Source organism: Ostrea edulis, chromosome 2, assembly GCF_947568905.1.
Source record: "Ostrea edulis chromosome 2, xbOstEdul1.1, whole genome shotgun sequence".
Taxonomy (NCBI): domain Eukaryota; kingdom Metazoa; phylum Mollusca; class Bivalvia; order Ostreida; family Ostreidae; genus Ostrea; species Ostrea edulis.
Window position 1 is genome coordinate 108,989,110 of NC_079165.1, and position 14,934 is coordinate 109,004,043.

At 34.9% G+C, this 14,934-nt stretch overlaps 1 protein-coding gene across 1 annotated transcript in view; it reads right to left on the minus strand.

The window, feature by feature from the left end:
- Positions 1-1,439: 1,439 nt before the first annotated feature.
- Positions 1,440-14,934, minus strand: part of LOC125667447 (hemicentin-1-like) — a 65,538-nt gene continuing 52,043 nt past the window's right edge. The window contains exons 10-13 of the mRNA XM_056156021.1: positions 10,954-11,018; positions 10,823-10,841; positions 10,551-10,627; positions 1,440-2,271 (exon numbers count right to left, since the gene is read on the minus strand). Coding sequence (XP_056011996.1) covers positions 2,186-2,271; positions 10,551-10,627; positions 10,823-10,841; positions 10,954-11,018 — 247 coding nt within the window. The 3' untranslated portion in view covers positions 1,440-2,185. The remainder of the gene's footprint in view (positions 2,272-10,550; positions 10,628-10,822; positions 10,842-10,953; positions 11,019-14,934) is intronic.

Sequence of the window (14,934 nt, forward strand, 5' to 3'; positions counted from 1 at the left end):
ATAGCATTTGCGAAATGCTGTCTTCAATCGAGACTGTTAAAACACCTGTACCAACCACTTGTTTGTCAGTAGCTTGCCTCGATTTAAAAACTGATCATACGCAGAACAAGCTCTTGCGTATCGAATCAGTTGAGAGATATAAACACCATATTCAGATGATAATGGAATATTGCTACATAAATATGAGAAGTTGACGATGAAGAAGCTGAAATCATCCCGTTTGCCATACCGTTGAGTTGTTAGTTTGCCGGTAATGTCTACTTTCAATAAGATATTTAAGTATGAAGCAGAAGTGGACGATTCTGTGGCGTCTTTTATTTCAAATTCACGGGGATATATTGAATCGGCATATGAATGAAAGTCATGATTGTTAATAGACAAAACGTCATCAATATATCTAAATGTCGAATTGAAGGCCACAGCAAGATATTTTTCTTCTCACGGAGACGTTTTTGAATAAATTCTGCTTCGTATGAATATAGAAACAGGTCAGCTAACAAAGGAGCACAATTCGTGTTGATGGGGTTTCCATCAGACTGTTGGAAGACCTGATCACCAAAGACCACGAAGATATTGTCAATGAGGAACTCCAACATATTTTTTGTTTCAACTTCAGAGTACTTGTGCGTGGAATCAAAGTGATCTTTCACAAGGTAATTTTTTGTATCACTGATCATTCTTAAAATATACATTCCATTGGATATCAAAGGTTTTGTATTATCAAAAAAGGGATCTAAACACATGTATAAAATCTTAAATGAATAAATGATGAGACCAGTTGATGAAAGAAGTCGGATTTAGCTTTCAACACCACACAAAAATAGTGGAAAGTAATATATATCCATTTTTCAAGCACACAGAATAGTAGATTATGATGGTTGCACTTCTAAATTAATTATTACATTCTGAATACAAATAGCTTCATGTTCAAAATTGGCAAAGTAAACTTAAATTTGTATGATTTATGTAAAAACGAAGAAGAAATAATTGATCACCAGTTGTGGAGATGCCCCATTGTCCAACATTTACTTGGAGTGTTCATTAATCTTTGTAATTAAAACAAAAGTTGATTGATTGATTGGTTGAGTTTATATTGCTTAACGTCCTATTCAAGAATTTTTCACTCATATGGAGACGTCATCATTGCCGGTGAAGGGCGGCAAAATTTTGGCCTATGCTCGGTGCTTGCGGCCTTTGAGCAGGGAGGGATCTTTATCGTGCCACACCTGCTGTGACACGGGACCTCGATTTTGCAGTCTCATCCGAAGGATTTAGTCGCCTCTTACAACAAGCAAGGGGTACTGAGGACCTATTCTAACCCGGATCCCCACTGGACTAAAAATGCCATTTTAAACTCGGATGCCACTATATTCATAAGTGGAGCATTAAACAAAAGTGAATCAACCAAAAACATTTAATATTATGTTGATGTCCATAAATCATTATACATATAAAATGAGATGTTCAAATAATAACTTATTCATACAAAGTCTGGTAAATGAAATAAAGAGTATGTTAAGAGCCTAAAACAATTGCATATGAAAGTAATAAAATTGTAGATTTGAATACCAACTGGAAGAAATGGTCTTTTATTTTTGATGATCTTTAATTCTTGTCAATGGTCTAGATATGGTTGACATAGAGTTATTTGTGTCATTATGATACTATATACTCATATTTTGTTATCAGATATTCATATACATGTATAATAGTGTATATATTCATATGGAAATAAAAGTTGTACCCCCCCCCCAAAATTATTTAAGCATCAACTTAGTAATGTTAATTTAGCTACACCTAAACCAGACAGATACTTTCTAAAAGATTTCAAAAGGGAAATGTTAAACTGTCTACGAGAAGGCAAAATCAAGAGATAGAAAAACATTTCCAGTAAGATGAAATCTGCATCATGGCATTCACAATTAATCAATGTTCATTTAAGACTTATTAAACATAGTGTTTTCCCAAGATTACTTGAAGCTTTATCGATATATAAAGAAAACCAATCATAGTATATCCAAAATTTCTTAAACACAACATTCCCATCTTTTCTAAACTTAACCCCTAATAAAGGCATACACAATGAATCACTGTACATCTAAAATTTGCTAAACATTGCGTCTCTCTATTAGTTACAAATTGTATCTTTTTCATGAAAAGATGGTCTGGATTTCATGCTAGATTCCTAGTTCTGAAATGACGTGTTGATGTACACGTCAGCAGGTGTTGAAGTCTTGGAGTTGTAGTAAGTCTCATCTTTGTTGTCGTGATCTGTAAAAGAAAGTTATAATGCATTTGATAACATTTGTTATTAGACAAAATAGCAAAGAAATCATAAAATTTATCAAGAAACTGAAGAAAACTACACGCACCAAAATTTATACAGTACTTCTTGATTGGAAATTGAAATACCTGTCTTTTAGAATAGGATCCCCGTCAAAATAACCCAACTAAAGAATGGGTTACCCCACGAAAACTGACCTTAGAGTATGATTCCCTCCATAAAAGCACAGTGTAAAAGGATTTCTTCTACGAGATAAGAATTTGAGAAATGATCCTCAAGTATAGATTTATAGAGTCCCAACCCCCGTGAAAGGTGAATAACACACAGTAATCAATCTTATAACTCAAATAAGCAATACAAAAGTATGCATTTAGATTTTATACAGCATCAGCAAACTTACCCATCAATACTATATACTAAGTTTGCCCCACCCTGGGGTCAGAATCTCTACTCTGGGGATCATGAAAGGTGAGGATAACGAACAGTAATCGATCTCTTAACTCTTACAAGCAATATAAAATAGATAGTTGGGCAAACACGGACCCTGGGCACACCAGAGGTGGGATCAGGTGCCTAGGAGGACTAAGCATCCCCTGTCGACCGTCTCACCCGCCGTGAGACTTATATCCTGATCTTATAAACGGAGTTATCCGCAGTCAAATTTAGTGTGCCAAGAACGGCTTAACAATCGGTATGAAACACGTCAGACAACATTTGATCCAATGATAGGTTGTATTGACGAACTAGATCGTTATAACGACCATAGAATTTGCGAAATGCTGATTTCAATCGAGACTGTTGAAACCCCCCTACCATCAACTTGTTTGTCAGTAGCTTACCTCGATTTACAAACTGACTATACGCAGAACAAGCTCTTGCATATCTAATCAGTTGAGATATATAAACACCATATGCAGGTGATAATAGAATATTAGTACATAAATATGGAAAGTTGACGATGGAAAAGCTGAAATCATCCCGTTTTTCATACAGTTGAATTGTCAGTTTGCCGTTAATGTCTACATTCAATAAAATATCTAAGTATGAAGCAGAAGTGAACGACTCTGTGGTGTCCTTTATTTCGAGTTCACAGGGATATATCAAATCGACATATGAATGAAAGTTATTATTGTAAATAGACAAAACGTCATCGATATATTTAAATGTCGAATTGTATGCCACAGCGAGAGATTTTTTCTTCTCATGTAGAAGTTTTTTAATACATTCTGCTTCATATGAATATAGAAACAGGTCAGTTAACAAAGGAGCACAATTCGTGCCCATGGGAATTCCAACAGACCTGATCACCAAAGACCACGAAGATATTGTCAATGAGGAACTCTAACATATTTTTTATTTCAACTTCAGAGTACATGTACATGGAACCAGAGTGGTGTTTAATAAATTAAGTTTTTGACTGACTGATCACTAGATATGAATATTTCCGTTTTCCATTTTTGTTGAAGATGCAACTGTCGATTATGTCAAAAAGTCTAATTTTTCATATTTCGTGGGGAATGGTTGTGTATAGTGTTGAAAAGTCAAAGGTTTTAATGTTATTGATTTGGGAAAAATTCTGCGGTTTCAAGTTTACTAAAAGTTCTTTAGAATCTTTTAGAATCCACATTTGATTAACACCACTTCTGGCATATGTAGTCGCACAGTAAGTTTGAAGTTTCTCCTTCACTGCTGTTAATATTTTCGTGAGGAGCAAAGATAGGGGCTTGGTAGAGCACTTACTGGATCCAGCAATGTATCTTTGTTTGGAAGGGTTTTTATGTAGTTTAGGAATCCAGTATAGGTACTGTAACTCATATTCATTCGACCCGTTGACTGGAATATTAAATGTGTCGAAAACTGAAGCATGCTTTTGAAGAATTTCATCTTTTGAAAGGGCAGTTGGAGTATAAGTACGATTACCAAAAATGGAATTAATGCCAAGTTCGTTTAAAGTATAATTGTAATAATGAGCCTTACTAGCAAAGACAATGTTGTTACTAGCTTTGTCAGCTGGAACCAAACCATATTCCTCATGTAACCTATCTAATTCGTTTATCACTTCTGGTTTACTAAACACAGAAGGATAGATGGTACGTACTTTTGTTTTAATATGTTTAATGCGGGATTTTAATATTCCTCTTATGCTTTTAACCCATTCTGACAATCTATCACGTTCTTTTTTCATATTTAGCCCATCGTTTGGCATAATCTTCGACAGAATTCATAATAGAGATGAAGTTCTGTCGCCAATTAAAAGACCGAGGTTCTCTGTATTTAGGACCTTTTAGAATAAATGAATTGAGGTCCTCATTTTCAACTATATCAACATCACCAGTAATGACATGTCCAGCTGGACTATAGTTGAAAGAAGATGAAGAACAAGAACACGTTGGTGGATTATATATAAGATGGTCTATATCTAGGCACTGCAAAGTTTGTTTATAATTGAAGAGTTTGGATGCAATAGTAGACGTATAGCTGTAGGAAATACAGGGTGTAGACTTGAACTTGAAATAAGTTGGAATACACGACTGAATCCTTTTATGACGAAGAATGTTGCTTATGTTGACGGCATCTTTTCGTTTGTTTGTAAATTTGAGCTTAAGGAACAGGCGGCATGATTTGGAAGGAATACCATCCATGACCCGTGCTGGCATCCATAATCATAGAGTTCAGTCTATATTCAGGTGTTGAAAAATCCAAGTATAGACTAGCCATAGCTTCTTCAAATAACGTGTGTAAAACTCTCAATGGAATAGAGTAAAGTTTTGTACGGATATGATGTGGACCTAATTGTATGTTGACGTAAGGCAAAAGTGAATCAAACGTGACACCATTTCTACTTGGTCTTTTATATGAACGATGTCCATGAATGCGTTTCCGTCTTTGGGTAGTATTTTTGGGCGTTATTTCCTTATGTACTAGTCAAATTTCCCACACCATATATATTATCATTGCATCCATATGGAAATGCAGTGCCTAGGGTCCTGATTCAGTGATCTTCTCGTTGTCTACGAAAAGGGGTGCTTAATGTTGGATTGTTTGTGTGATGGTAGTTTTTTTTCCCAAATCCTTACCCTCATGGACAAGACGGAGTGGTCCGTTGCATTAAAATGCTTGTAAAGAAGTTGGTTACCACCATTATGTATTTGAAATCTGTGCCCCGATATTCTTTTATTAAGTGAACCCTTCGTTTCTCCCACATAAATTAAGCCACAAAGGTTACACTCAATGGCGTAGACAACATTAGAAGTATTGCTTATAGGAGTTATGAGATTGATCACTGTTCGTTATCTTCGACTTTCATATTACTGTATACATAGGGCATTCCAATGTTAAATTTCAACGGTACTTTCTCCATTTATGCAAGTACATGTATATACGAAGTGACTTTGCATGAATTATCTTTGCCCACTCATATCAGTTTTTATGTTTGTTGGAAAAAGATGCTTGCTCATGAGTATGGAAACTTTGAGAAGCATGTTTTATTATCTACAATCAAATCTTACAATCGGATACATAACTGGAAGACCACATGTTTATTGATGAGGCAGGTGACATTGAATGTGACATTTTGTAATCAAATTCAACATTTAGATGTTTGAAATACACGTATATGTTTGTATAATTACAATGTTGTATGATTAAATCTCTACAAGAAATATCTAATATAGGAAAGAAGATTCCGCCTTACAATGGACAATCTCCTTTTGTAGTAGTTTTGGATTTTGCATTTAAATATTATCAAATTCTACAGGTATTGATGTCTTATCTGAAAATTTCCAAAGTTGTAAACTTCGTGATATCCTAACGTTAAGGTTGCTCATTACAAAAACATTTTATTGAATGACTCGTTAAAACACCCACAGATTCACCATCGTGTACATGATATTTTGTGATTGTTTTATGGAATGATAAAATGAAAGTGTTTGTAAATAACAAATTTTACAGTCCAAATTTTCCTGGGATTTGATGTATGATTTGAATATCTACTACAAATGCCTGATATACTTTGATATTCACTCTGGTTTTTAGATAAAAATATTAATAAGAAAAATTCATAAATCTTTTTTAATATACAACTAAAATCTTCAAGAAATATGTCGATTTGAAAAAAAAGATATGTCAGACAAATAAATCTTGAAATATTGTGATTTTTGTTCCCAACCACGTCCGATCTCAATAATTAAGAAATGGTCATATAGAACATTTCAATCAGAGATATATTTCTACTTACTGGCTTAAAAACAGTTTACCAATCAAATGAATTTATAAAGCACACTAATTTTTTATTCAAAACCAAGTTCATGAAATTAGCAGCAATTTGATTATCTTAAAAATTTCTAACAATTTTGATCTGGATTGGTACTTTTTTCCTCTGGGTTGGTTCATATCTTTTTGAAAAAGTAACGATCTTTCTGAAGTTTGGTCATTTCATTGAATTATTTCTTTTTATGCAATGCAAGATTGGTAGATACGTCTTCAGCTGTAACCATACAATGTGCTATGCAATTTTCTATATATGTAGTTATTGGGTATTTCAGGAATACTATAATGGAATATGTACTATGGTGAACATGGTATGGATTATTTATTCATTCATAAGTTTAAGGAATATTTTGATTTGATTATGCACAGCATTTCTCTGTGTATAAAGATCATTAAAGAAATATTGTCCTACAACTTAGTTTTAAAAAATCTGTATACTTCACGTCATATCAAATATTCGTCGGGAGTGTTAATCTACATCTGCATTACGAATGATGTTCATGGGCATTTAAAATAGTTTTTCAATTAAAAGAAAAGGTAAAGATAACGAACAGTCATCAATCTCTAACTCCTACAAACCAAAGAAAATAAAGAGTGGGGCAAACTCTGACCCATAGATATACCAGAGGTGGGATCAGGCACCTAGGAGGAAAAACAATCCCCTATCGACCGGTTACACGCGCGGTGAGCCTATATCTATATAAGATAAATGGAGGGATCGTAATCAAAATCAGTGTGTCAAGAATGGCCCAAGAATTGATATGAAACACGTCAGACAGCATTTGACCCAATGATACGTTGCATTTTTAAACTATGAATTTTCATTGTATAAGTCAAAACCCAGACCCAGTAATCATGGATTTTATAAATGTGGTAGGGGACTCCCTGCTCATCTTCATTATCAAACTGGTTTGTCTACATCATATCATGGAGTGGAGAGGATATGGAAAGACTGTATTACCTTTTGATGTTTTGATACCATCACTCAACAAACCCTTAGGGCAGGACAACTTAATCCACAATTGTTTGTTCATAAATCACCTAAGTTCAATATCGCGACACGTAAATGTTGGTAAAAATTGACTCTGTAATATTTGACGGAACTGATAATGTTCAAATGTGTAAAGTGTATTTCGGAAAAGATTAGATCGACATGGATCATACCGGTTATCTCAAAGTTTTCGCTTAGGAGAAATGTATCCGATACATTTTTACAAATGACCAAGACCTTGGTGCAATGATATTAACTAAGGTTTATGACATAATGTATTGATTGCATGAGTCATTGAAAATTAATGAATCTATGAGTATATTTGATTTTTACATATTTTGTAGTAACTCATTGTGAAAGTATCAGATTTGTTCAGGGTTTTCACGGGACGCTACGGTTGTCATTGTAACCCTTGTTATAAGCTTTCCGTAATAAATGGTACAGGTGTTTCATATGCTGTTTAAAACTGATACAGAAAAACGCACGGATACCAATTTTATATCAAATCAAAGTTAGGGCTTTAATCAATACAATATTTGCATTAAGATGTTCATTTACTTTAAATGAAGTAAAAGCACGGTTGCTTACGGGCAGTCTTGCTATTTTTAGAAAGCAAGTATTCGCCACAGCAGACATGTTTTCGCACCCTGAGAAATAAATGACCAATTATTTCTTTTGAATTTTACATATATTGTAATATATCTTAGTGGGAATAGTTTTTTAAAGTATCAATGGTTGTTTTCAGGTTTACTATGGTGATGTGAATACTATAGTTGCCCCTTTCCTGTGTTAGTGTTAGGGTTAATGCTTCCGAAAAATGTCGCCGTCACTGCGGTATACTTCATTTCCAACCCGGTAGATAAAACAAATGAATAGTTTGGAAAGTACCATGCTTTAGATTCCAGACAACAAGCTTTCTAATACCTTCGTATGTTTTGTGTTGGATAATATTGCTAGGTTTGAATGAAAAACAATCGCAGCTAATAATGAGATCACAATGCACTGAAGAATCGACCGCGCGTTATATTTCCAACATTAAATAGACAGATTTTAAAATACTTGAAGTTGTGTTGCCAAACTTCCGCCAGAGTTCGTTTACTCACAAACCAAACTCGTCTTCCAGTTAGGCATTATGGGATAGGGATTTCCTAGGAAATGCAAAACCACACGGCTGCGTACACCGTGTAACGTCACTGTAGAATGACGCAAAACATAACGTTAAACGTAAACAGTTCCAAACAAGAACGTAAACATCAAGTTCATTACTTTACACTATGATTTGAACAGAGTCACTCTGCTTTTTAGTGATCTTTTGGTCACTGTATGTTTAAAATAGAAATCCATACTTTTATATTAATTCTCTTAATGTCAATATTCTAACGTTTTAACTACTTCTTGTGTGTTATTTGCCCGCTTGAGAATCGCGGACTCACAATATACAAATATGTTTCTCTACTGCGTCAGCCGGGAGAGGTATCTATCTAGATGAGGCCTCGACGGGGAGTTTGGTTGTGTCCCAAGATGTTGTGGATCTTCGCTCGTCTTAACGGTCACACCATAAACATATTATGAATGCCGAAGGTGATAATATAGATAAATATGAATCTTACTATGAAAAATGAACTGATGTTTTTTTTTTTCCTATATTTATTCCACATAGAAAGATAGTACTGTTGCATTGGGAATGTATTTATTACTTTCCGTTTGAAATTACTTGTATATCCATGCTCAATGTATGTTAAAACGCGGGAAATATAACACAGCCGATGCAAACTGTGGATTATGACGTCATATGCGATGCTATTTTACTTTCAAACAAAGCGATTATCAGCAACAAAATTTCCTTATCTTTGTCATTAAAATAATTAACTAAACTAATTGAGAAAAGGATACTAAAGCAATAGCTTTTTTTTTTCAAATCACACACTTTTGTATGTCTCTTATCGTGCATATTACATAGTAAAATCCCTCGACTTCCTCTTAGCTGACGATCGCGAAGTGACCAATGGAATAAAAGTGTTTTAAATCCATGTATACTATACTTAGGATAGATATGATAGAAATTGTTCATTTCTTTCTTGGCTCAAAATGACATGTGCACGTAACCCGTGTTTCCTCCGCCTACGGCTTCCCTTGTATGGAATTTTATACTGTAACAGGAAGGAAGAACATGCACGGGTCTCCTGAATTTCTCTGCTCAGGTGCTCTACCCACCGAACTATCTGGTCACCGGTGTACAAACCCGGCTGACAGCTACAATATCTATCCGTCATATTCGACTGCACTTTTTTTTGGCACGCTGTTTTTTGGCTACAATAGCTCTAAAACTTCATTGTTATTTCGGATTTCAAACATTTCGGTTGAGCATCACTGAAGAGACATTATTTGTCGAAATGCGCATCTGGTGTATCAAAATTGGTACCGTATAAGTTTTACATTGATAGGCACTACCACTGTATATGTTATCATGATATTTATAACACTATATTATATGGTTTTATAATTCGTTTTTTTTTTTAAATTGAATTTATGCTTTGTAAGTTTGAAAATGAACACAGGGGGGGGGGGGGGGGGATATACCTGCATGTATCATGGATACTTTATTTAAGATTATTATTCGATGGAAGCAGTGGAAGTTGCATTTAAGGTCATATTCGAAAAAAAGACATCCACTTCTAAATGCCTTACGTCGACGAAGGAGTATAAAAATGTTACGTCTTCAGTTTGACGTGACCAAATTACAAGTTTGACTCAAACATACGACATCCTGGACACACTATTACAATATCTGGCCGAGAAACATGATATACAATTATCTAGTTATCTCTTCTTTAAAGAAGCAACGGCGCTTCATTTAAACAAACTTGAATCACCTTTAACTAGAACTGCTTGTTGCAAATATTGAAATTGATTCTTTTAGATAACAAAGACGACATCAATGATGCCGGTACTTTTCCATGAAAGAATCTCACTTGATACTTCAACTCAACTCGGCTAAAATAATACCTTGCTTATCGGTAATTGTTGAAAGTTTTTCATATTTATTTTCACCACTGGATCCCTGTATGCTTTCATAAGGTTGCCTGTAAAATATCTGATAGATAATATATGACAGCGAAAACTCGAAAAATCCATTTTTAAAATTGAGAGACAGAGAGAGAGAGAGAGAGAGAGAGAGAGAGAGAGAGAGAGAGAGGGAGAGGGAGAGATAGAGAGAGAGAGAGAGAGAGAGAGAGAGAGAGAGAGAGAGAGAGAAAGAAAAAGAGAGAGAATCTCACATTTCAATTTCTTTTTTTCCTAAAAATAAAGAAAAACAATGGATTGACATTTGATATGGAGATGTCTACACTTTTATTCAATTTCACAGCTGGCTGACAATCAGTATACCTGATAAGAAACAGTGACAAACCTTTAGTGGAAAGATCTTCATACTGATTCCCATCTTCCCTCCCTGTTATTTCTTCGTAAACATCTCTGTATAGAGGTACATAGTAATCAGGTTGATGTAGTAGGTCATGTTACGGTATTAATTTATTCTTTAGTTTTCAGGAGCTGACAAACATCAGGTATAGGGTTTTTTTTTTTTACAATCCATTTGCGCATATTATTCATTACGTATATATTCATGAGGGATCGAGGGTATGTAAAACGACAATTGGTGTTTTTCACTGTATGATCCTTATAACTATATCCCGGTGAAGAAAATTGATTTTAACTAGATGTTGCTTTGAACATATTCTGTATATACAAAATAGGGATTTTCGTCACGAAATTTCAACACGTTAGATTCAAGACTAAAATCACGATTTGAAGACAGAACAGGTATATTTTATTTATTCAACAATTCTCTTGTAAGATCAAAATCAAGGAGCGAAAAGTATCACTATTTTAAGACTTACTTCATATATTGCATGATATTAAGTTCTCATTTTTAAAAATGTCCTAACCTAGATTTACCAAAGCGTGTCCACCACCTTATTCTCAATCTGCTACTTCAGGGTTCATGTAGTTGATCGAAAACGAAAATATGTTTTGAATTGATTTCCCGATAATTATTGTGCTAATGAAGTTAAATTCAGTTGTATCTTACGGACTTGACGACAAATATAAAACAATATAAAAGTTGGAAGCAGGAACTCTGGAAGAAACGTTATGAAGTTTATTGTCAAAATTTATTGACCTCGCCTTTTGCTTTAAACCTCTACTCTTGTGGTTGCAAAATCTCCAATATTGGTACATCCCTTTCCCATTTAATAATTCTGCATCTAGTTTTGATATAGTATCAGAAAAATCAAAGAACATTCTTTTAAATGATAAAGACATTTAATCACTATGACCATTTTTGCCCTATCCTGGTACAAAAACCCTTATCCCTGGGATCATGACATTTATAATTTTGGTAAAGGGCTACATGCTCCTCCTGAATAAGTATTTATTTTCAATTCAATGCCAGCAGTATTATTTAAACGTATACACACAATCACCGTATACCAAGTTCGACCCTGTCCTGCAGTCAGAACCATTACCTTAGGGATCATGAAGTTTGTTTTCACAGAGATGTGCAGTTACAGGGATATCCTCTGAAAATCGGTTTAGTTTGTCCCGCCCCATGACCCTGTGGGTGCAGGAGCCATGAACTCTACGATTTATCTCCCCATTGTTCCGACAATGCTTCATACTAAATCTAAAACGGATTTGAATTTCACTTTTTTCTAGTGTCAGTATTGATATTAAATATCTTTCAGGTAGCTGAGGGTAACATCGAAAATTATCACCGCGAGAAAACCATTGTCAATCGAGGAATTGCCAATGTTACCCTCAACAACATGCAATACTTGTTTGATCATACTGAATGTCATATAAACAACAAAGCACATAAACTTACGTCTGTTGACATTTGATCAATCACTGTCTTGCGATATTTCGTATATCGACGAGGGTATTCGCGTTTATCACAGCCGCTCAAATGACGTCGTCTAACAATCTACGGCAAACCGTACTCGGATAAATTTTGATTATTTTTATAATAACACCCTTTGTCAAGGACTGTTACCCGTTACTAGATACTATTACCCAGGAGTGCGTACTTTCCGTTCTCAGAGGGTAGAAAAATGTTTTTGAAATCTTTCTCCACCAATTAGATTCGAGTATTTTACATGAAATTCTGATTTTAAAAACTCATCAAATATAAGGAACATTTAACGTGACATGACCATATTGACAGCGTCTTTGACTTGGAATATTTTCCCTGGGGTTATGAAATTCACAATGTTGGTGCATCCCTTTCAGCTTTCTCTAAAGATTAAATTATTGTTTATACAGTATCAGCAAAATCACGAAGAAATCTTTCAAATTATAAAGATACTTAATCACTTTGTACTATTTTGCCCCACCTTTGAACCAAAAGCCATATCCCTGGACTCATGAAATTTACACTTATAGTAAGGGTTCTCTGTTTCCTATAAATTCTCATTTGGTTTCAATGGAGTATTAATTGCATTAGGGTTATTTAAAAAAATACGTATAAACACTTTTTGCAAAGTCTACTCCTCCCCGGATGAGACCCTCTACCCTTGGGAAATTTAGAATTTTGGTAGAGGCCTTTTTAATCTATATGACTGCATTTAGTTTTTTTTAAACATGCGCACTTGTACAGAATACACCTTATGAAACGTTGTTATTTTTTATCATTCCCCCTCCTCCCTCACTTCGTAGGGACTGAAATCCTGAAATTCACAAGTTATGCCCCCTCGTTTCAAAGATGGTTCATACCAAATGTAAATATAATGTAATTGGAAAGGTGGTTATAAAGAAGTTGGAAATGTTCAGTTGTTAACGCACGACGAACGACGCACAACGATGGGCATTGACTGATAGCAATATGTCACATGTGTGACTCAGGTGATCTACATGAAATGTGAAGATAACGAACAGTGATCAATCTCATAACTCCCATAAGCAATACAAAATAGATAGTTGGGCAAACACGGACCGCTTGACACACCAGAGGTCGGATCAGGTGCCTAGGAGGAGTAAGAATTTCCTGTAGACCGGTCACAGCGGCCGTGAGCCCCATATCCTGATCAGGTAAACGGAGTTATCCACAGTCAAAACCAGTGTACCAAGAACGGCTTAACAATCGGTATGAAACACGTCAGACAGCATTTGACCCAATGCTAGGTTGTATTGTCGAATTAGATCGTTATAATGACCATAGAATTTGCGAAATGCTGACTTCAATCGAGACTGTTGAAACTCCTGTACCATCAACTTGTTTGTCAGTAGCTTACCTCGATTTACAAACTGACTATACGCAGAACAAGTTTTTGCATATCGAATCAGTTGAGATATATAAACACCATATGCAGGTGATAATGGAATATTGTTACATAAATATGGGAAATTGACGATGGAGAAGCTGAAATCATCCCGTTTGTCATGCAGTTGATTGTCAGTTTGCCGTTAATGTCTACTTTCAATAAAATATCTAAGTATGAAGCAGAAGTGGACAACACTGTGGTGTCCTTTATTTCGAGCTCACATGGATATATCAAATCGACATATGAATGGAAGTTATTATTGTTAATAGACAAAACGTCATCAATATATCGAAATGTCGAATTGAAGGCCACAGGGAGAGATTTTTTCTTCTCACGTAGAGGTTTTTGAATAAATTTTGTTTCAGAAACAGGTCAGCTAACAAAGGAGCACAATTCGTGCCCATGGGAATTCCAACAGACTGTTTGAAGACCTGATCACCAAAGATCACAAAGATATTGTCAATGAGAAACTCTAGCATATTTTTTAGTTCAACTTCAGAGTACTTGTGCGTGGAATCAGGTAATGATAAACTTAAATATAAAAATTATGACTTTAAAATCTACCACTGTCTTGAATATTTTTTTACACACTATATAAACATGATTATCCAAATCCATAAAAGATATTCGTGTCCTCATAATGACGAATGAAATATTATGATAAACAGCTGTTCAGTTTGAAGAATATTGTCTACAAAATCATTCATGGGACATTCATTTTCCTACTTTTGAAAACAAATGGCACACTTCGTCTGTTTGACCATCTGGAACTTGGGAAAAAGATGTAATTATTTACCTCCGATGTAAGTTGTAAATAACTATTCATTTGTGATTTCATTTGGTAAATATGTGATTCATATCGATTTTTACGCTGTTCTTGGCACATTAATTTTGACTGTATTATACAGATAGATCCGTTTACCTGATGAAGATATAGGGCTCATGGCTGGTGTGACCGGTCAATAGGGGATGCTTACTCCCCCTAGACACCTGACCCCACCTCTGGTACATCCAGGGGTCCGTAATTGCCCAACTCTTCATTTTGTGTTGCTTAAAGGGGTTATGAGATT